The 27,821-nt window shown below is 40.5% G+C and overlaps 3 protein-coding genes across 4 annotated transcripts; 1 reads left to right on the top strand and 2 right to left on the bottom strand.

Moving 5' to 3' along the window:
- The first annotated feature begins 1,416 nt into the window (after nt 1-1,416).
- Nucleotides 1,417-11,990, top strand: bokb (BCL2 family apoptosis regulator BOK b). The gene is made up of 5 exons (XM_080466382.1): nt 1,417-1,668; nt 2,255-2,596; nt 4,123-4,251; nt 9,014-9,177; nt 10,937-11,990. The coding sequence occupies exons 2-5, from the start codon at nt 2,374-2,376 to the stop codon at nt 11,060-11,062; spliced, it is 642 nt and encodes a 213-aa protein (XP_080322508.1). The 5' UTR covers nt 1,417-1,668; nt 2,255-2,373; the 3' UTR covers nt 11,063-11,990.
- Nucleotides 11,991-12,536: 546 nt separating this feature from the next.
- thap4 (THAP domain containing 4) lies at nt 12,537-17,088 on the bottom strand. 2 transcript variants are annotated; one of them, XM_080474088.1, is made up of 5 exons: nt 16,940-17,088; nt 14,888-15,041; nt 14,245-14,354; nt 13,539-13,642; nt 12,537-13,420 (listed from the first exon to the last, which is right to left on the bottom strand). In XM_080474088.1, exons 1-5 carry the CDS (start codon nt 16,962-16,964, stop codon nt 13,151-13,153), a joined length of 663 nt encoding a protein of 220 aa, XP_080330214.1. In that variant the 5' UTR covers nt 16,965-17,088; the 3' UTR covers nt 12,537-13,150. The 2 variants fall into 2 exon arrangements, with proteins under 2 accessions (XP_080330214.1, XP_080330215.1); XM_080474089.1 differs by having other exon boundaries at nt 12,537-13,368; nt 16,940-17,084.
- A 1,769-nt stretch (nt 17,089-18,857) lies between these two features.
- Nucleotides 18,858-23,587, bottom strand: agxtb (alanine--glyoxylate and serine--pyruvate aminotransferase b). The gene is made up of 11 exons (XM_080473012.1): nt 22,978-23,587; nt 22,548-22,740; nt 21,526-21,590; nt 21,330-21,430; nt 21,169-21,239; nt 20,997-21,081; nt 20,820-20,918; nt 20,556-20,625; nt 20,015-20,110; nt 19,788-19,916; nt 18,858-19,519 (listed from the first exon to the last, which is right to left on the bottom strand). Exons 1-11 carry the CDS (start codon nt 23,248-23,250, stop codon nt 19,412-19,414), a joined length of 1,290 nt encoding a protein of 429 aa, XP_080329138.1. The 5' UTR covers nt 23,251-23,587; the 3' UTR covers nt 18,858-19,411.
- Between the last annotated feature and the right edge of the window lie 4,234 nt (nt 23,588-27,821).

The raw sequence follows: 27,821 nt of genomic DNA, 5'->3' as shown, positions 1-27,821 counted from the left end.
GTTTCTACTTATTAGTATAATTAATCTATAGTTTTTCTGAGGAATAACTGTAGTTTCTACAACAACAGAACAGCAGGAGCACCTCCAGAAATGGACTCACGTGTACAACAAAGCGCAGCTCCTTCCTTCCTGAGGCCATCACTGGTATGTTTCAAGGATTCAAGGATTTTTATTGTCACACCATTACACATTTTTACATGTCCTGGTACAGAATTCTGCTCCTGAGACCTGGTCGACGCCTAAAACGTATAAGTCTTCCCTGTAAATAGTGTTATGTTGTGTTATTGCTGTCAATCTATTTCCATGCATATATTAGTCACCATTAAGTATTGAACATATTAATATTTCATATTTACTTGTCAAAAGTTATTATGACTCATTTGATAGTTTTAACATTCTATTCTATTCTATTCTATTCTATTCTATTCTATTCTATTGTATTTCCCTCAACAAGGACAAGTCAAGTCGAGAGACCGTGTTCTTTTTTTTATTTTCAAACAGCGACGTTTAGTGGCCATATTGGAAACTGCAAGACCGTGTGGCTTTAATGACAGTAACGAAGTTATTAATAAACACAGTTAAGCCAATCAGCATGGCCATCAGTCTAAGGCTGCTTATTGCGTCAGGAAAAACGCACAGATGGATTGAAACGTTTCAAAATGTTCCTGTGATGAAAGTATGACGGTAATAGAGATCAATTTATCAATTTATATACTGTGTGCTCTAGTTCACTAAATAATATCCCACATCCACACAGAACAAGGCCTTCAGAAGATTATGTCAAAGTTGTTTTTCAAAGCGTAGTTAACAATGACACATTTTCTGCAGAAATCAAATTGAACAGCTTTATCTTATTGCATATAACTTTTCAACAAAGATATATACGGCTATGAATAAAGTTATTGTAGGCTCTGCAGCACAAAAATGGGCTTTGTTCAAGTTCTGTGCATTCGAAGTAGGACATCTCTATTTATGTCTGGTCTTCTTCGGTGGATTAAAAGTACAGAAGTGGCCTCAAGTGGGAACACTTACATACACTTTGTCAAAAGATCATCTCCCCGGTTCCACCTGGGCTCAAATCGCACTTTAACCACTCAGATATGTCGCTTGTATCTGTGCGTTTGAAAACTGTCAGTGTCTGAAGGATTAACGCGACAAAAGAGGGAATAAATAGCTCCATTGACGAGCGTCGCAGGTTAATCCGCACAGATTTGTGAATGAAAGCAAGACACGGTTGGTTTGTCTCCCTCTGTCCGCCGCGGTGAGGCGGTGCTCGCCGGTGAGGCTGGAGGCGGGTGCGGCACCGCCCCTTCCTCCGGACTCTTCCTGTGAGCGAAACCAACACACCCGCGGATCTCCAATGAGGAGGCGGAACAACAGGTGGGCGTCCTCGGACCAGCGGCTCTCGGTGAGTTTAGTTCAGGGAAACAAGCGGGGCGAGGTGACCATGCTCCGTTTAGGCTGAGGACGTTATCATTCTAGAAACCTTTCACGTTTCGCGTTGGTTTTTTGTTTTCCTTTGGAAATCCCTCTTTTTATGAGGTCCGGAGACACTCCCAAGAGCCGCTTTCATAAGGTGTATTATTTATAAATCGGAGGAGATCCTTTATCGGACACTAATTGTGATATCATGGGAGGAGACAAATCCCTGTGGCGATAATGTTTCAGGTAAGCGTGTTTTCCCCCCATACAAATTATTTATTTGACATGTTATTGAGGTTTGAACTTTATGAAAACGATTTAACGGATTGCACACTTTTTTTTTTTTAAATGTCAAATGTGGATAGAGCCATTATTACTGCCCTGCCAGTATAAATATTCCTCATGTCATCTTGTGCTATCAGATCTTGTTGCATAATCCAAGAAGTGTAGCAATATCTTGACTATCCCACCATGTGACTCACAACAATAACGCCTCCATCATATTCTTATGTAAGTTTCTGGTCTTGTTTTAGACCCTGGACGTCTTTGACACCCACTTTTCTTGTACAATTATTTTGTTGCTGTCATTCGCTTCTTATTGAATTGAACTGAATGCTTTTATTGGCACTGTATGTTCCCATATGAACATTGTGACGTTAAAACAAACAAGCAAACTCACTAAACAATAAATTCCGACCTACAATGTACTAGTATTACTGTCCTTTACCAAAGAGGAATTTAGAAGTCATGATTGGTAATCTGGGAAGAGATCACCATTTCAGATAAAATGTTCATTCATTTCTCAGTAAACCTTGGTTAATTATCTTCGCAGCTTCCACATTTTGAACCTTGAACTCTGTTCCTCGGCGGATAAAGAGAGGACACGAGGAGACGGCAGTGATTCAGAGAGGTCAGCAGCCCTCTGACCCCGTTCCTCCCTGCAGGAGTGACATGGAAGTTCTGCGCAAGTCTTCTGTGTTTGCTGCAGAGGTGCTGGATGTGTTCGACCGCTCGCTGAGCGACAAAGAGCTGGTGTCCCAGTCCAAGGCGCTGTGTAGAGACTTCATCCTGTCCAGGCTCAACCAGAACGGGCTGGGATGGTCCAAAAGTGAGATCAACTTTTCTCCGACCAACGCGGCACTCGCTGACGCGTCTATGGTGCTTTTGTGTCTTGGTAAGAAGACAAGCCCTTGAATACTAACCATGGCATGGAGGTTTCAATAATTATAAATAGCATTTCCGACTGTACATAAAGCCTCACACATTCACTAAAACAATGTTTATGAAGTCGTCGATCTTCACACGAGTTCACAGCCGAACTTTGTAAACTTTAGTTTAGCTCGCCACAATATTCAAATGTTTCTTCTCATTGTGAAGTCAAACCAACCTGACATGTTTTCTCCATAGTACTGGTCTGGTTGCAGTGTTTATATTTGAGATGTGTGACGAATTGGTTTGGTCCATTTAGAGGATCTCATGTGACAACAATTGTGGGTTTTATTAATGTAAAACTCCATATTATAGCCAACATTTTACTCATGCCTTTCGCCTACCGTTAGCAGAGATTGGCTCAAGTTATACATGCAAACTAAATTTGGATAAAGCGAGTATAGAAGACAGATAGATGGAGCTGATGGAGATCAGCACCTGATTGTACAATGACATCGCAGAGCGGCCTGGATGAGGCTGATGAGAAATTTTAAATCGGATAGAAATGATTGTGCATGACGCATGAACTTCATTTTTCACAAACTGTGTTCAGTCAGTGCTTGAAGGAGTACGTTCACCTGGCGGTACTATTGTTACACTAAAATATATTTGTTCGATAGGACACATGCCTCAGACAGAGCTGTGGATGTGACTCCCATACACAGCCCCATCTGTACTGAACGCTCTGCGCTATTATAAGCTCGGTCCAGATGATGAGGTAAACATTATGTCTGAGAACAGCCTGAACCCACCGCAGCTGAATCATACAGCCTGCCTTCTGTATTGGGTACATGTGATTTTAAAAGATGAATATGGGATGACATTTATTAGTTTGTGTTCATCAAAATGCAGTGAAGAAACTTAACTAGTTACAACCCCCCTCCCCCAATTACTACTAATTGGAAAAGTAACTGTTACTATTAATAGTCTCTAAAATTAGGATTCCCCGTTGTTGTATTTTATTGTCTTTGTAACACAAAATGTGAAATTGGCTGTTAATCTATCTATTCTGGCTAATACTGATTTGGAGCTGCTGATGCTTGACAGGCGCACTGTTGCTGTAAGAAGGAGGGATTCAGGATTAGTGAGGCAATACTTCTCCAGTAAATGGGAGTTCCGTGATGTGATATGGCCACAATAGCTTCGGCCGGTGGTGAACCTAACTGTCAGGACAGCCATACAGCGGTTTTTAAACACAACCAAAGTAACGAACTCACAGAAACGTCGGTAATCTTAACAGAATCGGTCATTTTATGACGGCGATCAGTTATTGGCTATTCCCGCACCACTGCTCGCATGTGTCAGTACAGTTTGATTTTCTAACCGATTCATCTGATTTAATCCTGACCAGCAGAAAAGGTTGGATTCAACTGCCCGCATCTGCTTTAGACCGCAACACCTCTATCTTTGTCGTTTCATTCAGTCGCCCAGTTGCCTGCTTCCTCACAGACTTTTCTCCTTTTTTGTCTCTCCTCTTCCTCTGTTGCGTAGGCGACGAGCTGGAGTGTATACAGCCCAGTTTGTACAGGAACGTGGCGCGGCAGCTCAACATTTCTGTTTCCATGGAGAACATGGTGTCCGATGCCTTCATCGGCGTGGCAACGGAAATTTTCTCGACAGGTACAGAAACCCCAAGGTGTTGATTAAAAAATGATCCGGGTGTGATTTGTGAAGACACCTGAGCGTCATGATGTTACCGATGCCTTTTCCAGCAGGAATTCTTTCTTGTGACGAGACGTCGTGTTCAAACACACAATTTCTGCACAGGGTTAAATCTGTGCGAGACAAATAGAAATTGTCAACTACGCCAATCAGCTTTGTCAGCATTATGATCGCTGGGAGGGGAAGTGAAAATACATTCTATCTCTATCATTTCTCCTATTAGTGGGTGGAATAACCTATTCAGGCAACAAGGGAACATTTTGTCCTCACAGTTGACGTGTTGGAAACATGACAACGGAGAAAAGTGTAAGAGTTTGACGGGGTGGAGTGTTCATGGTCTGCAGGGGTCAATGTCTATCAAATGAAGAAGCGAGGAAGTCGAGTTAAGTTATGGGCGGCTAAGGCTCCTTGATGCACACTGGGAGTGAAGGCTGTCCTGTGCAGTCGAGCGACTGAAGCTCAAACCGCTGCAGATGTTAATGCTGGTTTCTATAGGAACGTGTCCAAATACAGTGTGTTGCATCTGGGGAGCAGACACTCTTTCAGCCCCCCCCCCCCCCCCCCCAACCACTGACTAATACTGTACAAAACCATAAGTAGAACTGGTGCCTGTCAGAAAATACAGACTAATTATCACACATCAAATACTTTCATTGTTTCTTTATGTATGTAAACTTCTTAGGATGACCAGCATTCAAATCTAGATCATTACTTGGAGACAAAATATGTATGACCTCTACTTGTGACCACTGATGGATGGTTCAGTCGTTCTCTCCAGGTCCATCTGGCTGAGAGGAGCTTTCAGTGCCAGTGAGTGGAAGTGAATCAGGCGTAGGAGTGAGACTTCATCTAAAACACATAATTAGCCCTACATCTAGGTTTCTATGTTTGGACCTGTTGTTTACTAAACTGAGCGCTTTTTTTATTCATTTAATAAAACCAAAAAAAACCCCAGTTTTGAGGTTACAGTAGAAGCACAACAATCCATAAAAAGATGGTTGCTTAATCAATGATCTTCTCTTCAGGCTGTGGTTCGGGTGGGGGGAGAGTTGCAAAACAATTGACCAGATTACGGAATAAAAGATAAGAGCATTTAAATAAAGACAGTCTATAAATATGTAAGTAAAGCCGTACAAAATTGTTGTGATCAAGTTATTCATGAATATTATTAAAACCAAAAGTAATCCGAACAGATGAGTTTGCATGTTCACTCGTACCCTCGCGTAGGTTTTCATAAGGTACTTAATATCACAATCCAAATACATGCATGTTGGTTTAATTGGTCGCTTAGTTTAAATTGTAAGTGTTGGATTAGCAACCAAAACAGGGATTAGTCCTTTCTTCCAGTATCAGCTGGATTTGACCGGATCCCCCTCAACCAAATATAAATATACCAAAAATTTTAATATTTACCTGGAAATGTGTAAAAACTGAATGAATACTATGATTAAAACTGACAGAGAGAGCTTATTTAGAGAAGGACTATATAAATTATATAGAATGAATAATATTTGTTTTGCTTGCTTTATGAGCGCAAAGGTCAAGAGGTCGGGGGCAGATGTCATTTGACTGTAAAGTGCAGGAAACCGCCCAGACAGGTTGCCACTGCATCGCAGGACTTGCACAGATGGAAACCTACTCACACTTCCAGACCATTTAGTCATTGATTAACCTTAATATTCTGTCTTTTGACTGAGAGAGAGAAGCTGGAGTACCCAGCAAAAAAACAAGACCCCATCCATTCACGTGGAAACTATGTAAACTTCACGCAGAATCAACCTGGGGTATTTCAACAGTGCAAACCACTTCAGCACTGAGCTGCGTTCGACGCATTTGCAAACATGTGCTTGCAAAAATTCAATTCTTGGGTTATTTTGGTGCGTATTTAGATCCCGAAGGAAAAGAGAGAGTGAGCAAGAGAGAGGTAGGACAAGACAAAAATGTCTCTAATTCGATTTGGAGGTTGGTTGTCTAACTCTCGATTTGTGGTTAGATCACAAGGGTGTCTCACTTATATTCTATCATATAAACAACTTGCGTGGTTGTCCCTAAATGTTGGGTATTGTCATGTGTGCATTTAGAAACGGCAGCATATCAGGATAAACAGTTTCTTGACAGTTACATTATTGTTTCAGTTTGTTTCATCAGCCTGGTCCTCCTCTTGTACTGGTTTGTGCTCGTCTTAAACTTGCACTGATCCTTTACATAAGTTGCCTTGACAACTCGCTTCATGCGCTATTCAAAGCAGCAGTGACATTTTGTAGCAGTCGACTGGAAAGCGTGACTTGATCTTCTCTCCGAAGGCCTTTGGGGACAGATTAAACGGTCCGGCCGCACGATCAATTCAAATTTGACAAGATGCCAGGAGAAGATCAAAACCAGACTCGCCCATTATAATGTTCATGCTCGCTGTCTGGCTGAAAATGCGCTTTTGACATCACGTAAGGGAAGTTTCTGGAAACAGCGTGGGATTCCTCCTGAAGGATAACAAACCAGTGAACCCAGGCTGCTCCAACCTTCAGGGTTGAAACCTGGATATAAATAGAAGAAGAGTCATGCAAGTTTGTTTTCCTGCTTTTTTTAGTTTTTTTTTTAAACAAAAAAGAAACAGCATTTTCCTTGCATTCTAGTCACATATACCCATCAATCGTAACAGTATGAGAACTAACAAACAAGTGTAAAAATCTCCCATAATCTGTTATTGGGTAGGAGTCCTTCAGCATCAAATGAATGTGTTTGGAGCAAAAAAATAAATGGTTGATAGTTTGACGAATGCCAATCTAATCCGTGTCCAAAGAAGGAAAAAAACTGCAAACCAGCAACCGAGTCATGAGCTGCCAAAGGCTCACTGATTCATGATGGGAGGGAAAGCTGAACCGTGAGATCCAGTCCAACAAACAAGCTTCTGCACCCCAGATCGCTGCAGAAGTTAATGCTGGTTCTGGTATCAGAATCACAGGGAAACGGGCGAGCAGGTCCAAGCAGTGTGACACCTTGTGCAATGTTATGCCGGGAAGGCTTCGATCCTGTCGTCTCTTCTGATGTTATTTTGATACATATCGGCTAACTAAGCGTGGCTGCAAACCGTGGACAGACGAGAAAGGGTCCTGACTGAAAGCAGTGCCGGATAATCTACCTCCCAAAAGTAAAATGATTCCGTAATTATTTGAGGAGCACAACAATAAGTGTGAGGTGTTGTGAGTCCATCCGTGTGACTTGCTGAACATATATTTTTGATCCATTGTGACACTACCTCACAACTTAACTTAACTTAGAGGATTGTTTGCGATGATCTTGGTGCCAGATATCACGGCACCCCTTCAGAGTCCTAGTGGAGCCCTGGCTGGGCAGGGCTGTTGGAGCTACACAATATTAGGCAGGTGGTCTCCGTGTTATTTTTCTTCTGAAATGGTCCAGTTGCCATCTGTGCCGTGCTGTAATTCAGTAAAATGCAGATTAATCGTCTCCTGCCTCCCACTTCTGTTCCTTCTTATTCCGCCCTCCTCTCCTCCAGCTTTAGCCCGGACAATCTGGCCTCTATTCTTGGCTGGCTTCTCAATGGGGAGCGATACATGACGTGCTCTGACAGTTTCCTTGGACGCTTATCTTGTTTAAGCTTGCCCAGAGCCGTATCCTCTTATAGCCACTGTCAGACACTGGAGGTCAGCTCCGAGGAAGAGGCCAACGCTATTAGATTCTGCGCGGCATCACTCACGGTCATTGTAACAGTTCCAACTTCTCTGGAAGCCATACTTTCTGGATATCCTCGAGAGCCATTTGGCTCCTATTGAAGTAAAAGAAGTTGGGAACCCCCCCCCCCAAAACAAACACTTGTCCTTCTTTCAGTTTTACTGCCTCCAAGTTTTAAATTCATAACCGTGTTCAGACGTCGATAGTGTCATTGCTGAATTTACATCTTGCACAGTCCTATAAAACACCTTATCAGCCACATTAACACAAACGCACAAAGTTTGTTGACTTAAACCAGGTATTGGCTTTATTTCAGTACAAGGTTCACCAGCTGCCCCACATTCTTTAAGTCAGGTTAGAGAATATGTAACAGACTCAAAGGAAGGAGAAGCCTCACAGTGCGTGGGCTCCATCGAAAGCAGCAGAAGACCATTAATAGCGCGGAATTATTTATCAATTCTGGTCCGGAAAGTTGTTTTTCTCTTATCAAGGAAACATTCAGTGAGTCTCACCATAGTCAAGTTTGAAAATGTACATGTACATGACCTTTTTTTACTTGCTTGTACACGCGTGCTTTAAACTCGGATGAAAGGTGAAGTAGGAACGTTTGAATGAGAAACAAGAATACAGCCACTTCTCCCAAATTCATCGAGATATTTCTCTCACAACGTCATAGAATTACCGCAAACATTTCTAGATGAATTTCTGAATTATTTACAATTTACCCTCTTAAATCTAATGGAAGTTCAAATATAGGTCCACATTTGAGTAATATTTTGGATTTATTTTATTTATTTTTTGCATCTTTCAATACCAAAACTTGCAGAAAATGTATGTCGACACATTTTTTCAACTTGTACATGTGATATAGAAGCTCAGTATCTTTAACCCTTATTAAACTATTAAAAGTATGAAAGGTACTTCCACCATGTCTACCTATAGCATTGTCACCAGTGCATACTGAGTTCTTTGAACATAAAATCAACAAGTGATTGAGTGTAACTGATTGATGTCGTCTTTTTGGCTGTAGGCATAACATGGGGTAAAGTGGTGTCCATGTATGCCGTAGCTGGAGCCCTGGCAGTGGACTGCGTCAGACACGGCCATCCGACCACAGTGCACATCATAGTGGACAGTCTGGGACAGTTTGTCCGCAAGTTCCTGGTTCAGTGGCTGAAGAGACGTGGAGGATGGGTAAGTGTCCACTGACGCTTGTTAATCGTGGATGATCACTGAGATTGTGCTGCTGTGGAGGCCGCAACGGCGAAACATCTTGGAATCTGTCTCCTCGAAGAACCCAGATTTCTCATAATAGCACAAATGGCATTGTGTTTTCCGCCATTGCTTCAGAAACTCCAATTTCAGTCCAGCAGTGAGCCAGACTCGTGCATTAAACTATCAAATAAATGAATTTACTCATGAGGAACCGCATTCCTGGGGCAGAAGGGTTTGTTCCTACTTTCATTAGGTCCTTGATGTGTTAATCCCTTCCCTTGTCCAACACAGGATTATAAATAAGAGGTTGTTATCAGTTGCTCTGCAGAGCTACATGATAAGACGTTCATTAATCTGAACGCTGGATGACTCTGGCCCTCCATGACCAGAATACCTTTTATGCAACGTTTCTGCCTTCTTTACCCTCAAGACAATCCAAATATAATGATGCAGGGAGGACATTTAAATTTTTTTTATTAAAAATGTTAAACCACATTTTTATTTCATAATTGCAATTATTCCCTAGATATTGTAAATCTATGTGCATTTTAAGGTCAACATTATCAAAATGCTACATGGCTCCTCACATTACTTCTTCCAAATGTCATTTATTTTAAAATAACACAATGCAATCTGTACAATTCATCCCTCTGGTAGACCTAATAGACATTTTGCGGCCTTTGCCTTCATTAAAGTTTCTCCTCTATCATCCAAGCCTATTCTACCCACTGTAGTCTGTGCAATCCTCTGGGTTAAACTTAATTTTTTCATAGAAGAAGGTTTGGAGACAATCTAAACACTGTTAAGATAGAAGGAAGGGAAAAGCACCACATCTTGTTTCTCAGTCGGACTAAATACAGTGGCCATAGAAAGTATGTGAAACCTGTGGAATATCCTTGTTTTCTGTATTAGAAATGAAGCAAAACAGTTGTAATATTTCACCGTGAGTCGTTTTCAAAGGTTTCATCTTTACTAACGCAAACTATGCTTTGAGTTGGCCGACCGATTATATTTAAAAAAAAAAAAAAAAAAAAAGTGTTTTTATGCAGTGATTACTGCAGGAACTTTGTGTGTGGAGTTTTTTCATTCTCCCGCACTCCAAGGACATTATTGTTTCAGACCTTAGTAAGAATCAAGTCGGTGTAGAAGATTTTATCGAAGCAATAACCACTCTGGAAACTTATTCTGGTGTCCTGTTGTTCAGCACCCACAATTTTCACTCTGCGCATTTCTTTATGATGCAGAAATATGAATATCTCCTGAATCTTGGCTCACGGGGCAGGTTCTTCAAGTGGAGAGGACACATTAGTATCATTTAAGTAATCTGCCGGTGCTCTGCTTTCTCTCCATAATGTACGAAACGCATGTTCTGCTCTTTTCTTTTTAATGGAAACAGACTTTCTTTTTGCCCAAAGATGGCAAAATGCATAAATGTGGAGCTTTGCAGTTTGAATGGGAATAGCTGGAGTTTGTTCACAGCCAAGACTGCTTGGATCCTGTCTCATAAAGGGTCAGGGTTTTATCACCAGGGATGGTTTGTGTGGGCTGCACAGAGGTGATATTTTTATTTCATTGCTCTCCGCTGTTTGGGATTTCCATCCCACTGCTGCAGACACTGTTATAGATTGTTCTGTTATGTATTGTGTACACTATTTACCAGTTCAGTTGCAGACAGAAAACCACATAATAGCAGGTTTGGGTCAATTCATCCATGAGTATTTTTCTGTTTTTCCCCCAGGCGGAGATCACAAAATGTGTAGTGAAGAGAGATCTGACGCCCGAACAACACTGGCTGTCCTCCGCCGTTGAGTCCCTGAAGTACTTCCTCACCACGATGTACGTCTACATCATGAAAGAGCCGTGAGCTTCGGCCTCGAACTCTGACTTGTCCGTGGGGGGAAAAAAAAGCAGGAGAGGAGACGTGTCACCGTTATTGGTGAGGATTGAACCTGCTGTGAAGAATGCCCATCGACTAATGTTTCATCAGCAGCGTGTTTCTGTTGTATCCCCCACTGTCGGATGAGTCTGTGAATCGCTTTCATTCCAAGGGTGACATTCAAGAGCATTAAATAGCAGTGTTTGCATCAATCTTGTACGCATTTCCTCACTGCTTTACACTCGGCGCAGTAAACCAGGCTTCTCCAGCTTTAATTGTCACGTGAGGTGATGTTTTTTGGATGTGAGAAGCGTGTAACGCCGCCTAGATTACGAGTCCGGCCGTTTAATAATGAGGGTGATTGATGCGCTGGTAATGAAGCTTATGCAATGGTAGCCTAAGATTTTTTCAGTCTGAAATGGGGCTAAGAATCAGAAGTAAAGGATCGTCCGAGGGGCACTATCAGGTGGTGGTAACTGTTTAACCTTCATCAGGTGAATCTTTTGTTCTTTACCAAAGCACAAGCAAGCATTTCTCTTACCAAATATGATCAAAACATGACCTGTTAAGCATACTGGTGTAATTTGAAACTGAAACAAAGGGTCTCATCGGGCCCACCTTTGGCCAAAGAACTGAAAGACAGAGGAATGGAACATATTGAATGTCCATATATATATATATATATATAGATCGTGATTTATTTTTATTTTTTAAATCTGTAAATACTTTATTTATAATTTCATTTTCTTCTACTTTTGATTACAACTCGGACCATTGCAGTATACAATACGTTGCTACATCGGCTCTCCCGGATGACTGTACGCGATTGGTGTCACTTTTAGTGTTCCTTTGTAAATGTGTGTGTGAATGTTTTTTTTTTTTTCTTTAAACCCACAATAAAGTTGAAATCATCACTGACTGGTTTCATTGTGATACTTTATCTCGCTGTTCTGACACGTTTGCAGCTACATATCAATTGTTATCATGGAAACTCTTTGTGGAGCCACTCGTCTTTCACTTTCTATTCTCTCTGGCTCGCCTACATTCACCAACTCAGAAAACCTGATAAAGAGTTGGCGTGTGTGTTGTACTTTACAAAACTTGAGGAAGAACCTTCTAATTTTGTCAGTAAATGTAATTTAATTGTGCTCATGGGTAAGATTTGTCATTTGTATTTCCTTTCTTCCACTGTGGTCGTGTCGATGGGATGGTCAAAATGTCAGCCCAGTTAAATATATTGATGTAACCTATATTTAACCAGTTAAGACTCCAATGCAAGCTATAGAAATGTACTGACTTAATTTTGTTTTACCTAAACTCATCACAGCTGCAAGGATATTTAGATGAATGTAAATATATAGAACATTTTCTTTTTCTTAATTTACTTTCAAACAGTGTCTTGAATGATGATAAATTCCTGAGCTGAAGATATAAAGAAAAGAAAAAAAAACCTTTAAGCTACTGGTGGTTTAAAAATTCACATTTTAATCCAGGAGCATTTTTTTTCTGACATGACAGTTTCATCATTTCAACAAAGACTAGGAGTGAACAAAAAGCACATGGCGTGTCGCTCCGTTCCACGCAGAGAAGTTATGTAAGCCAAGCAAACAGTTTCTTTTAATAAATCCATTATACACATACAAGCACACACACCCTTTACCGTCTCTCCTCGAAGACAGGAACCAAACTTGGACATCTTCGAGCACGCAAGGGGAACAGCGACCTTAAATGGTCATATTTTCTACCCTGAAAATAACCTTATACTAATAACAGCATCACATAACTAACCTCTGTGAACCCCACACTCAAAAGTACAGTGCATTGAGTCTGGGACAAGCAGCTGTGTTAGTTCACAATCCTAAAATAGTGCAAAATAAGAATAGATGACATGTTTTCCATTATTTCTGTGTAAATGGGTTGTATAGTTTAGATTATCGGGACGTAAAAAGCAACAATTAAGTTGTTTTTTTTAAATGAATTCCTTGATTACATGTCTGGCCATTGCTCTATTATTGCTCCTTGAGGTTATGTAATGCAAGATTTACCGAATGTTTAGCAAGTATGCAACACCATAACTCATTTCCCTCTCCCAGCGACAAGCGCACGCTCCGGCAGAGCCGCACAGCTGCTCACGATCAGTGATTTTTCGGAGAGTTTCAGACTCGCTGCTTGTGGGGTCAGGATGACCGATGATAGGTGATGTGCAAGTGCTGCATCAGCGGCTGGTCGCCTGTTGCCATGGAAACTGTCTGCTCCAGCTTCCCGTCCGGTCGGAGCTGAAACACTCGACGAATCTGAGGGACAGGAAAGAGCAGGCGAGGTCACCAGACCGGCAGGAGTTATTTTCTGAAAAAAAAAAGCTTCAGAGGGGAGTTCTGGTGCCTGTTTGTTTTTTTTCTTGTGTTGACAGTGACTCACACGTGGAACTGTTTTAAATCTAAAGATGGTCTCAACAGGGCTGTACCTGCTGCACATGAGGCTCCTTCGCGAAAGAGACTCGAGCGATAGCGTGGGTCTGCAGGTTGAGCTGCTGCCCTGTCAACTCCCCCTCCTCAATCTCCACCAGACCTGCACAGACAGAAACAGAATCGCACATAAAGCTGCATTTATTTCATACCTGTTCCATAACGTTTATTATCATTTGATTTAGAAAAAAGCTTTTTTTTGAACATAAACTAGAAAATTTGGACCTGCCATATATTCCAAATGATTATTGGATCACATCATTTATTTCCTTCAGGTAGCATACATATACGACGTACAGGAGAAAATCTTTCAGTTTGTAGGAGCCTTTAAGCTCGTTTAAATATTTACGCCTGTCTTTTTCAGATGTGAGACGAGAGTAACAAGAAACAAGAGTCTGAACACGTAAAGTAGCAAAATACGGATGAAGTTAATCAAAAATGTAGATTTTTGTCCTGCAAAAGACATTCACGTCTGTTTATTTACAGTAAAACACGAAGTACATCTCAGTTTGAAGAAACTGAGGACAACTAATCAAAATTAAACCAAATAAAACAAACTTCAACATCATTCAAAGTCACTCTAATAATCAATAAGAATGTACTGGAACTAATGTATGAGTTCATGAGAGGTGACTTGTTCCATTGTGGTTAAGTGAAGCGGTCAGAATGAAACATATAGGCATGAATTCTATCATTTTAGCGTACCTGAGTTCTGTGCAATGATGAATGCCACTCTGTTGGTGCCCGGCTGCATCCGGATGAAGCCGCTCTCTCTGTGCAGAGGCTTTCTGGAGTCCGCATGGAACGCATTGAACCTGTCAAACACAACGTCGACACGGGTGAAGAATCAGCTGTGGATGCATGAGCTCTGCTGGTTTTCTTCTGGATCACAGTCAAAAGCAGGCCTCGTAGTTTTTTGCACAGTTTGAGGAAACTCCAATGGAGACGAATAGTAATGAGAAGCGCTTATAAAAAAAAAAAAAATAAAAAAAATAAAAGATTACTAAAAGTGCAGGGAAACTTCTGTGATTTATTTTGGTTCTTTCTGGAATAAAGTAAAATACTTGCACGTGATAATTTAGTTTGAACTCATGTTTGACAGCGATATCAGTCAGTGTCCTCTAAAGTCCAGAGTAAATAAAAAGTTACCATCAGACGTCTGCACGGTCTGATGACAGCTAAACTCTGCACTGTTAGGAAACGTCATGGTGGAAGATTATTTCTTTGTTGTAATGATTATCCCTGGCAATACATTTGACCCTGATGGAAAACTTGATTATTTGACCTCTCCCTGTGAAAATTCCTCTAGTATTTTGATGATCTCTCCATAATTAAGGTGAACTTTTACATGAAGTTGATGACCGGTTGTCCAACGTGGCTGAAGTTCAGTGTCTCAGTGTAGTGGAAAGGTTTAATGGTGGGAAAGCAGCCCTCTCCAGGTTCATCGCTCTCCCAGGTACCCAGGAGCCAATCCAGGGCGAGGACAGCCGGGTTCAGTTCCACTGGTAAAACACAAAGTCAAAAGCTGCAGCATCACTAAAACAAAGACAAGTGGTTAAAGACAAACCCATCTTAAATCATGCCAAAGTCTCTGTGACATGCAACGCATCGATTCATAAACAGGAAATGAAAACTAGAAACATTATAAAAGTATTGTCAAAGTCTTAGTGTCAATAAAAGCAATATGCGTAAACAAACTGCAGTTAATTCTAAAGATATGATTGAATTCAAACAGTTTCAGTGACATATTTCACCTCCATGTTTGTATATCTTTTCTGGATGGACCCCTCAGTATATAAATGTTTGGATACCACTTTCGTTTGCAAACGATTCCAAAGAGCTCACAAAAGAACGGAAATATCAGGTTTCTGCAGAACCTAAAGACAAATGATCCAATGCAATCATGTGTATCACAGCAAATGAGACAGTGGTGGAGTACAGAGTGATTTGTCTGGGTTGGAACCAGCACAACTGAAATAAAACAAATGCTATTAAAGTCTCTAGTGTGTATGTTATTAGTCTAGAAATAACTGACAATACAAATCACTTTCCAATGATGTTCAGATTTTCTTAGATGCACACGCATGCATGTGCACGCACGCACACACACAACAAATAAGCTTTATTTTTTTAACTATGATATATCAAGAAGTCTTTACTGATTATATATCAGTACTCCTATATATGTTTTTTATTCAGGTTAGGGTCTCTTAGAGGGGGATCTCTGTTCTCTGATCTCAGTTGACATTGGGTGAGAGGCAGGTGTGGGTGTGAGGGCGAGTACATCACACACGTCTATCTACAAATGTGGGCCAGCTAAGTTAGAGCAGTTTAGCGACAAAGTGAGAGAAATCATGTTGAGATGATTTGGCCGTGTGCTCAGGAGAGATATATTAAGGAATGCATATACAGTATTGGACATAGGATGATGCAGATGGAGTTGCCAGTCACGGGTAGAAGAGGAAGACCTTGCAGAAGACGAATGGATGTAGAGGAGGAGGACAGGAAGATGGTTGGTGTAGCAGTAAATAAGGCAGAGAATGTAATGAGATGAAAGGAACAGATGACAGAGAAAGAACAGGAGTCACCTCTAATGCACCTAACAAGCAGGGTTTTTGAATAGTGGGGGAGGCTGAAGGTCCAGGGACCATGTAGAACCACTCAGAAAGGTCCCAAACACAGAATCCAAACTTGGATCCACTTGCAAGTGCACACTTTCAGGATGCATCGATTTTGACTATTATTTGCACCATTTAGTTTTTTTATTTTAAATATCCTGAAATGCATATTGACGTTTCCCCAAATCCTGCAGATCCCTGCATGTATTGTCGTGGCCTTGCTTCACAACACCTAATGCAAACTGATGAATCACCATCCAGCTCTGCAGAAACCTGACAACAGCTCAATATTTTAGATCAGGTGCGTCTCAGCAGACCGAAACAGAAACTATGCAGGGCAGCAGGAACAGGACTGTTGAAGGGAGTCCATTAACTCCAGAAGATGGCACTGAGGCAACACTGAAGACCTCAGCTGACCTCAAACCTGCAATCCTGAATGTGAATAGCAGAGGGTGGTTTGTACAGTTATGGGGAGGAAAACACTGGAGAGTAAATGTGTTGACTGTGCAGAAATGCACAGAAATCAAAGATGAAATACTCTTCGTCCTTTGATAAAAGAAGCAACACAGAAGGTTCAGCTCGCCACTTGGCTTAACAAACACCCGCACACACGTTTTATCTAGTTTTACGGTAATTAAATAAATAAATAAAAAAGCTTTCAATTCTTCTCAGTGCTGCTGTCGTAAATCAACACCTCTCGCGACATTCACTGCTGACCGTTGGTCTGTTTACGTCAATATCACAGTATTTAGTGTCAGACTCAAAATAAACATTTGACCTACCCGTGTGACTGACAGGACACGCCATCAATGAAGCAAACTGCACCTAGGAAGACTGCGAAAACGTCAAACTGCTCCGAAGTGCAGGAATAAAATCACTAAACGCGAAACGTCTTCATGCGGCGTGACGTATTGGCACGTATCGCAAGGACTCATGGGAAATGTAGTTGATTGTAATGAGGAAACGAGAGGCATGTACAGACACATCTACCTTCATAGATATAGCTTTCTTCTTCCTCTCCTTCTTGTTCTTTGTTATGATTTTTAACTAGGGTACTTTAAAGATGCATTTCCTGAAGTGTGAATGCTGGAGTTGAAAAACAGCTAAACTGTAATGCCGACGAAGCTGGAGAAGAAGAAACTGAAGGAAGAAACATTTAAGAAAAAGTTGAAGCACTAGTGGTTTATGAAAAAGTGAAAGTACTGGTAGTTTAAAAAAGTTGAAGGACAGGCGATTTAAAACAAATGTTACAAGACTGTTTAAGAAAAAGCAACAAAAGTGAAAAAAAAAACCGACAGAAAAAAAAAATCACAGATACCATTACCAGAATTAGTCAAGAAGCATATTAATTTAATAATATATACTATAATAATTGAATATAATAATAATAATAACATTGATAGAAATACTTGTGGCCTTTAGCTGAATATGTAACTAAAATGATGGGATTTGGCTGTTTTCCCCTTGAAAGTGATACGTTTTGCTATTACATAGTGAAGTGCTATTCCTTGGGTTGTAGGTATAAATGCAGTTGTATTGCCAAATGTCACATTAGCTTATACCAAATTTTCTAAAGTGACCAGTTGATTAGAGCTCAGATGTATTTTTATTAGTTCCCAGTTCCTCATGAACACACACCATATGAGGTACTGCTTCATGTCTTGCTGATTCTCTTGCGTTTGCTGTTATGTTTGTGTGTGATGTTAAATGGCCATGTGACCTTCTACCTTTAAAAAAAAATAACAATTCTTTATTAATCTCAGAAAGTTTTGGTTCTCTGCATGTACCTCATCCTAGAGACTAAGAGTTGGTTAGCTGACATTAGGGCGCTCAAGCAGCGGATGAGATGAAGGGTGATGCTCTGGGGCCAACATAAGTGACCCCGCCAGCTGTGGGAATCAAACCAGCAAACACTCTCATTGTCATGACTTTTCCAGCTATGTATGATTTCCCCTCTCCAGGCACGATAATTAAGTTTATGTCTTCCCTGGAGTGAAGTCATTTCATAGGTTTAACTCAGAGTGTGAGATGAACTGGTGACCTCTGCAGGGTGTACACTGCCTTTGCCTACAACCAGCTGGGATCTACTCCAGTCACCCACAGCACTTTGGAGGTGGTTCTTGAGAGCAGGAATAAATCAGTCCAACAACTTGGGAGTTTTTCTCATAACCGTCGTATAGCCCAGATTTCATATATAACCAATACATTCTCGTAAACCAGAATTACAACTGAGACAAAGTGACCTCACTCTCTTCTCACCATGAAACCAACAGCAATCTCCAACCATGACCACAGCACTGCCTAGTGGTAAAACCTGCCTGCACGTCAGACCTGCCACCCACGGGAAAGATTCAGAACCAAATGCAGGAGAAAAGACTGCAAATCCTGCTGGAATCCTATGTCCAGCAGAAAATAATCAAACATTTATAAAAACTTCCAAGCTTGGTCTCTGCGGTTCCCACCTCAGTGATGAGCATGCTGCTGTCTCAACTTTACTTCCCCATCTTTCTTTTACTACATGTTTTACAATATGAGTTTACGGTTAGTTTTTGACTCTAAAATTGGCTGTAATAGTGTGTGCATTTGGACGTATTTATCTTTGTGTTAACCCTTTATCAACCAGACTGTCCAGGGTGTACTGTGCCTTTGCCCGTAAGCTGGGAGTGAGATTGATAGAAGATGGATAAATGAAGGAATTCTAGGCTTTCCATTCATATATTTAGTGTTTACAATGCTGGAGTTCTGGACTGCAAAATGAAAATAACATCACATAAAACATAAAGGAGATGAAATACTCAATATGCCTCTTGGCTCTGTGCAGGTTATTTTACATTCTGTGCAATGTCCCAGGCTTTCTGGAGGAGGGGTTGCATTTCATCAAATCAGTCAGTTTCAACAATAATGGAAGCTTTCAGGGTAAGAGGTTCAAATACATTATAACCTGGAAGTAAAAAAAGTACATGTTAAATGAATCAATGTTATTAATTCAGAGATGCAGGAGACATGTTTGATAAAATAAAGCACACTTTAATGAAATCTTCAGTGCACTAATCATTTGCATCTGTTACCTTTTTTTATAGAAGCAAGGCACTTAGTGTATGTGTTCTAAAATCTCTGCAGTCAAGAGGCACAGAAATAGTGTGATCTGAAATGTGTGTATTGTTCCGACTGTCCCGCAGGTGGAGACAATAAATGTTCCTTCTCTTCTTCCCCGATGAGCGAGTCCACCATCAGTGGGTGGGGGGTGAGGGCTCCTAAGCCCGGCTCTTTTTGCAGTTCTTCAGAGCGTCTGCCAGGGCGTGCAGTGCCTTGTCAGCATTAGTCGTCTCACAGTTGTATCCCATCAATCCAATCCTCATCACCTAATTAAGAGAGAGGTGGAAAATAAAGCACAGTGCGTAAGAGCAGTGCCTGCAGTGAGTCAGCAGGATGATTCAGGGAGCCGAACCCCAAACCGATGATTCAGCTCTTATTACAACCAATTTCCCCCGCAAGAGTCATCTCGGGTCATCACACAAATTTAGCACCATAATATTTCTTTGTTGGATTTGTTCTAATTAATATAAATGATGAGCTGGTATTTTCTTTCAAGTGATGATGTAAGATAAATTAAATTCTGTATGGACTGACCAAGCCAATGGAAGGACCCAGTCCCCCGGTCATCTCCATCTGGTGGTGTTTCATCATGTAGGCCAGCAGCTCCTTCCATTCATAACCTTGAGGGATTGCAATGGTGGTGACGGACGGAAGCCTCAAATCCTGAGGGACAAATAGGAAAAGACTGCAGTCAGAACCAACCAACACAAATACCATAATCTGTGCATGTAAAATCTACTTCTGTTGTACGCCTGTCTCACCCTGTCGGGGATGAAGAGCTTGAGGCCCAAGTCTTCCAGTCCTTTGTACAGATATGCTGCCACCTCTTTGTGTTTCTTCCAGGACGCCTCCAGCCCCTAGAGGGAGACAAACATTGACCGAGTTCAGACAGACAGACTCACTGCAAAGTGAAGTGTGGACATCTACTCATACGATTGACTTGAAAGAAATAATTTACTTGACGAATTAATAGATATTTTCAAACTTGATTAAAAAGTTCAATGATATTTAAAGCCAACTATCTTCTCCTCGGCCACTTTCACTGAGTTCTATCTTTTTTTCTTTGCAGCTTCATCAGATTTTGTTTTGATGACTTCCTGACGTCTTTTCTGATCGTGTACACTTAATGGTTTCAAGCTGTAAAGTATCTTTATTTATAATGAAACCATAACTTAATTTTAGAATAAAATAGAATAGAATAGAATAGAAAAAATACCTTATCAATTCCAGAATTTATAAACAGCCAAAACAAAGAAATTCAACCGATAAGAATGTTTTAATAGTTGTAATATATCTTGTTACCTTCTCAGCAACAATTGCCAGACTTTCTCTCAGAGCAAAGAATCCAGACACTGGCCCCGTGTGGTGATATCTAAGAGCACACATCAGTAAAACTTTGTTTTAATGTACATTGCTATTAAATTCTTTTGGATCACTTTTATTTTTTGTGTATAAACACATTTTCAATGCAAAGACAAGACTTTCATTTTAGTCTGATTCCAGCAACAGCCTGAATAAAAACCTGTGTGACAATGAGAAATGTAAACTATACTTCAGTGGACTTACATTCTGGCTGGTTGACCATCACAGCCCCAGTAGTTGGACAGATGTGTCATATCGAAGAGGTAGGATACTGGTTTTGTCTTCCTGTTGAACATCTTTTGGCTGTGTGGGAGAACAAGCGCTTCAGAATGCATATATGGAAACATGCAGTAGTGAACACAGCCCAGAGTCTGTTCTCACCATGCTCTGTCATTAAAAGAGATGGGTGCCGTGCCGGGAGGTGCATTCAGAGCCTTCTGAGAGCCAGTGTACAGGATGTCGATATCTGGGAATACAACAGGAGGCATAATAAATCATTCACAGTCACAATGAGGGGCAAAATGAAGACGTTAATCTTTCATCGTTGCCTCACTTTGTTTGTCCATAAAAATGGGTGCCGCTCCAAGTGAAGCAACTGTGTCAACCAGAAGGAGGCAGTTATGTCTGCAGAGAGAAATGGGAAATAAAGAATTGTTTTGACACATTATAGGCTTTGGGGTCTAATTTGAGACTTGTATATGATAGGGTGCCCACTTTCTGCAGATGTCTCCAATGCCATCGATTGGGTGACAGAGACCGGCAGAGGATTCTCCGTGTGTGAGGAAAAACAGGACAGGCTTGTGTTTTTCCATGGCCTATGGAGGGATGTATGAAGAAGTTAAAATCCCTGCCTGTGTTCTTGGAAATGTTTCACAGTGTTGAATAGAATATTTTAAAACTTGGTGCTCACCTGTTGAATTTCTTTATTGGTGAAATACCCTCCAGGGTTTTTTACCATTCTGTGTACGTTGGCCCCTGTGGACAAAAAAGAAAACAAGAAATTGATATGTTAATACAAGTGCATCTTAAAAATTTACCTTTCCCACATAATAGTGTTAAATTCAAAATGTTAAAATTGCCATGGATTTTAGATTTCTTACAATTAATGGAACAATTTTTGGATCATTCATTATATTTTGGATTATAAATCATACCAATGATCATAAATCATATCAAGTAAGAACTGATACCTTTGCTATTTTTTATTGGAGGCCACAATTATCACAATTTAAAAAAAAAAAAGATCTTTCTTTTAGGTTCCAAATGACTAACAGACAAGTTTTCAATCATGTACCTAAATATATAGTCATAGTTATAATGTTCATACAGCACCTATCATACATACAACAGAGCTTATGGTGTTTCACATTTTGAAAAGGAGAAAAAAAATCAATTGAAATGTAACATCAGTTTGATATTACAAGAGGAAGCTTTAAATGATATGATAATGACATCATCATTATTAGGATCATATTTTGGAACATTTTCTGCCAGGTAGTCTGAAGGACCTGATCCATGAAGTGATTTGTAAACAATTAAAAGACTAAAGTATTCCCTAAAACAGACAGCAATGCGATGCTGCAAATGTGTTTTATGTTCTCTTTATTGCAGATGTAGCCTGTTATTTGGTTTTGAGTAATCCATTAAGTACAGTTATGATAGTTGAGTTAATGTTGAACATAGCTATCATATCTGCACTTACTGGATTGCACTTACTTTTGGTCCGACGTTGTTTATGCGTGATTTGATGATAAAATTGAGTCTAACAGGCATGAATGTTTTTATTTGTATTTTTTGACCTTAGTGCCAGACTTCCTGACTGAATCATAACTTTTTTGCTGTAAGAGACTAAAAACTTATTTGAAAATGAATCAGTGTAGAAGATATGTAATTTTTACACCCCCTGTGCACACTCTGTATCTGAACACTTACCCATTCTCTCTGCAATTTCTGCCACGCGCTCTCCCCAGATGCCGTTGACCGCTATCAGCACGCTCTCTCCGGGCTCCACTGTGTTGAACACCGCGCACTCCATAGCCGCGTGCCCGGAGCCACTCATGACTATGGTCATGTTGTTTTCTGTCTGAAAGATGTACTGGACCCCTTTCTTGATGTCATTCATAATCTAGAAAATAGAATAAAAACGTAAAACATATTTTAACAACAATAAAACGTGTTGGGTGATGTGGAGCTTCTCACGATCCTGTGCGTAATTACGCACAGCTTTTTGTTTGAGTCAATCCCGAAGAAATCTTTATTCAAGATCAAGGTTGGCATTATCATTTTTATATATATAAATAGACACACTTTAAAATTCAATTAAATGAACTCAAAAAGTCGGAGCTTTTAACAAAGCATTTACCTCATACATTTCTGGGTGCAGATGACCAATAATAGGCCTGGCCTGAGCAGCTAAAACACGCGGAGGAACGTTTGAGGGTCCCGGTCCGAACAGGTAACGGAGAGGCGCTTCCAGCGGTCGGAGCATGCACGCCGGAGGAGGGATGGTGACGGAGGACATGGAGCGGTCCAGGCGCTGAAGCATGGGTGCGCTTCTCGCGGCCAGCGGACCGTCGAGAGCCGCCGCTGCCTGCTGAGCGAGCTGCGCGCTCCGGCCGAACAAAGCCCGCTGCATCACGGCTGCTGTGTGTGTGCTGCTCCCGAAAAACCTGCAGGTCACGTCTGACAGACGGAGAGACTAAGCCTCGGTAGGAGTTTGGGTGAAGATTTAAAATAAACAGGTCTTTGACCTGGTGGCCAAGGGGCGGTGTGCGTCACAAGACGTAGGCATTGGTAACGAGGTGTAGAGTACAGTGTCATGTCAAACAGTTATTTCACATAGGAAGTGAGGGCATACTCTTATTAATTTTGTTAATCTCTGGGAGTATTGCTGGGAATAAATAGTCTTTTTGCTGTTTTAAACTTTCATGTGTCATCTGAGGGGTTCTCAAGGCTTGTCGCTTTATTGATAGAGCTATGTGTGGAACACGGGCTTCAATAAAAGAAGGGGTGGAGGGTCTGCACCACCCCCTCTGCAAATAAAATGGCAAATGTCAATAATGTCAAAACCAATATTTGATTTAATGAAACTACTGTCTTGAGTAAAAACTGACAACACATGTGCCAATGATATAAACAAAACAGTGCATGTGTGAAGTTTTAACACTGTAAGAATTAACTTCATTGAATCCCCAAAAATTACCTCTTAAGAAATATTTCTCTTCATTGTGCCTTAAGAAGGATATGTAAATTGTTGTGGAAATCACAGAAGAAAATTGTGTTGTAAAATACTGTTTCAGTGTCATCATGTAAACATAATAAAATTGTAAAATGCTCTTACAAAAGTTGTATTCATACGAGATATCTGTCCTAGAGCGCCCCACAGTCCCCTCACTGTTTGCTTACTTGTTTGTTGTTTATTAAGTGATTTTAGTAATCCATCTCTGGGTTCGGAGCCACAGCACTTGACTGTTGACCCGTGTGGAAAAGCAAGGCCCTGCACTTGGCAGCTCTGAACCGGTTGGGGTTAGTTTGTACGTGGTTTATTGATTTTGTCTGTCCCTTCAGGGACAGCAGCATTCAGCTGGTAAAGAGGAGTCTCCTCTCAGAGAGCCAATCTGCTGGCTCCGTGGATGAAGTGGGGCAGGCAAATATACAACCACACAAACACACACGCATGCATGCACATCCACAATGACACATACACACACACACACACACACATACACACTGTCCCGCTGATATGAATTACCCGTCACACACGTCATTAAACTCAGCAGCAATCATGATCATTTTCTTCTGTTTTTAGGTTCCTTTCTTCTTTTTTTTTTACTTGCTTTAATCTGTGGTGTGAATGTACATATGAGCAGGACTTTAAAAATACACAAAACTGATGGAGCCTCTCAGATGAGATGTGAATCTGTAACCAAATTCAGAAATGGAGATACAATGACCACAAAGACTTACAGTCTCCATAGACATACAGTAGAAGAAATTCACAACCAGTTTCAGTTTTTATGTAACTTTCTCCATAAATCAGCACAAAACGTGACCTTCAACTATTTGGATTATTAAAGCTTGAGACATACTCTCAAGAAAAGTTGGCCAGTTTAGCTGCTCCATTTTCAGGGTACATGTAAGTTTTGAGCTTGTTGTGACCTATTCTGAGCAGGCAGAGCAAAGTTCATTTTAAGTTTTCAGTTTTCTCCATGAAAAACATCAACATCTACTTTCAAGGACAAAACACAACAATACTTTCCTCGTCCAAAAATACTGTTGCAGAATATCTGTGTTCCATGTATGTTAAATTAAATTAAAGGAGTTATTTTACTGGAGATGTTGACAAATCAAACTCAAACCATTCAGGCCAAACATTCACAGTGTATATTTTCAGTATTGCTAAAAGTGAATTATTAAACATGTGTTGTGTTTCATTGCGTAAAACAATTTGAAAATATAAATATGGAATGAAGAAGAATGTTTTTCTTCATTTGGAAAATCTCCTTTAAATTATTGTCAAACATTTCACTGCAGGTCTGTTGTGCGTTTATCTGTTGTGCGGTTATGTCAGAGGATCAGAAGAAAGTGCTCTGTGTGACTGGGTGAATAATTACACCGCTGGTAAATATGTTCACACACACACACACACACACACACACACACACACACACACACACACACACACACACACACACACACACACACACACACACACACACACACACACACACACACACACACACACACACACGTGACCTTTGCCCTGTCCTGTACTCAGGGCTAAAAATCTGCCCAAACAGAGCAAGAGGAGGAGCTGGAGAGAGAGAGAGAGAGAGAGAGAGAGAGAGCGAGAGAGAGTTTTTCCATGGATAATTTTGTTTAATACATCTTTATCCATCATAGCCTTGACATAATTAGAATATTTAAATTATGTTTCTATTCACTAACCATGTGGGCATTAATATCAAAACATTTTAAATCAAATCAGTTAAACTGATTTATTCAACAATGAGGAAAAGGTTTTGGCAAGTTGCCAAAAAAACTCAATTTGCCTGACAAAGTAAATTCAGTTTCAACAACAGATGATTTGATCAAAAAAAAAAGCTGTTTCTAACACCGCTTAAGGAAACTGCAGGTCACTTTTGTGAGCGTAGGAGTCAAAGTTCAAGAGTCTACAATCAGAAAGTGATTAGTTTAGTTTGCAAACCTTTGCTAACAACCAAAGTTCCAAAAACCTTGGGACAGCAAGTAAAATGCAAAATAGGATACAACAAATTGCATGCCACACAACTTTCCCTTCACAGTGCAAAGAGGAATTATCAGAGGTTGACATTTTATCATTTCATTAAGTAAACGAGCCTATTTTGAATTAGATGGCAGTGACATATTTCCCAAAAAAGCAAGGACAGTGATTTAGAAAAGCATTTTGCAACTAATTTAGTTGATTGGCAACAATTCAGGGACATGAGTGGATATAAAGACTGCATGGACAGAGATTTCCAATCGTGTGGAACATTTAGGAAAAGTGTCTCTCAACATCAAATTATAAGGACTAGGAATATCACACCACACCAGCTACCGTCCATTTTATAATCATTTGATTCAAATGAACTGAAGAGCAAAAAGAACAAGACCTCAGGTCAATACTGCACCGCAACAACAGAAATCATGATTACGTTGTGGAAACGACTGGATGGGCTCTGCAACACTTTGTCTGTGAAGACAATACATTTCGCAGCTGAAAAAATACAATTCAACACGATCCTAAAGCACCGCTGTCTCCTCTCGACCAAAGCTCATTCAAAATGGACTCGAAAGGAATAATTAAAAGTGTTCTGTGATCAGCGGAAACAAAATGTCTTTATACTAAACAACAGACTAACCATTTAACCTGTGACGCAACGTTTAAAACTAAAGGGAGTGAATTAGTGTATGAAGAGTGAGGCGCTTACACACCTGAACAGATTGTCAATGTTTAATAAGTGTACGGAGGTTTCAGAACATGTATTCTGTGGGCGTCTCTTTGAAGGAATACTTTAATATTTAATCAATAAAATGCTGAACCACATGGGACTGGTCTCTTCACAGTGTTTCCTGCTCCCTTCTGTCTCACCTCTCATTCTGGGAGTGTCTCCTTCCCAACAGGTGTTGCTGCTCAGCGATATTATACACCTGTACAGAGAAGGAGGGAGTGCAGCTCACTCTCTCCCCTCATTCTGGCAGCAGCAGCACAGATCTTGGTATAGTGATTTTCTATGATCTTGCAGTTTGGGGTTTTCTTCTCCTTTTTGTTTCTGGTCGGTCCAGTTAGATCACGTTTCATGACTTCATGTCCCTTGTTTAGTTTTTAGTTGGTTTATGAAAGGAGCAGTGGACCCTGTTGAGCCGACTCCATATGAGCTGGCCCACCAGTAGTTAACCAGGGAGGGGGTTTAATTTGAGTGGGTTCTTCAGTTTTTGAGTCGATCACATTGTATACCTTTCTCAATAAAAAAAATAAAATAAAACCTTTCGTTTTTGCAACTCTTTGCCTGTCTAATTGTGTTCCGTGTCATTAGCAACGACCGACATTTATTGATTGTTGTTAAAAAAGGAATGATGGTAATGATATTGAAATGCCTTTGCACCATTCTCCACCAAACTCCGCGTGATAAATCTGTTTCCCCTCTATTTATTCTTTTAACCGGCTCAACCCGCAAAACAAATCTTGTTTCTGCAACAGTCCAAAAAAACAAACAAAAAAACCCAGTTTTTCCTTTTTGCATCATTTATACTAAATACACAAAATAATGGTCGTTGCTCCCTCCAAGAGGTCACCACAGTGGATAATCTGCCTCCTCTGCTCCACTGACCTGTGTACTGCAGTTCATCTACTTAAAGCTGCACCTTTAATACTGTCAATCAACTGAAATCTCAGCATCCTCATCCGTGTCGTAATGGTTTTCAGAGACGTGTAAATTGTTTTTCTAAACATCTGCATCACGTTGCATCAACTTTTTGGAATCCGTGTGGTAAATTGTGCATTTTTTGGAATATTTAAAAAAATAAAATTCTCCTATTTCTTTTGGTCCTCAGTGTAAAACTCTTGCCTTATTTGTTTTTGTCCATATTTGTCTCTCTGATGTGTACTGTGCTCCATCCTCTCCTCCCTCTCGTGCTGCATCTCTGCCTCATGGCTGCTGCTGCTACTGAGGATGATGATGAGGG

The sequence above is a fragment of the Lipophrys pholis genome (assembly GCF_963383615.2).
Source record: "Lipophrys pholis genome assembly, chromosome: 1".
NCBI lineage: Eukaryota > Metazoa > Chordata > Actinopteri > Blenniiformes > Blenniidae > Lipophrys > Lipophrys pholis.
Note: the sequence above shows the minus strand (reverse complement) of the source record. Positions and strands in the feature narration are given on the sequence as shown.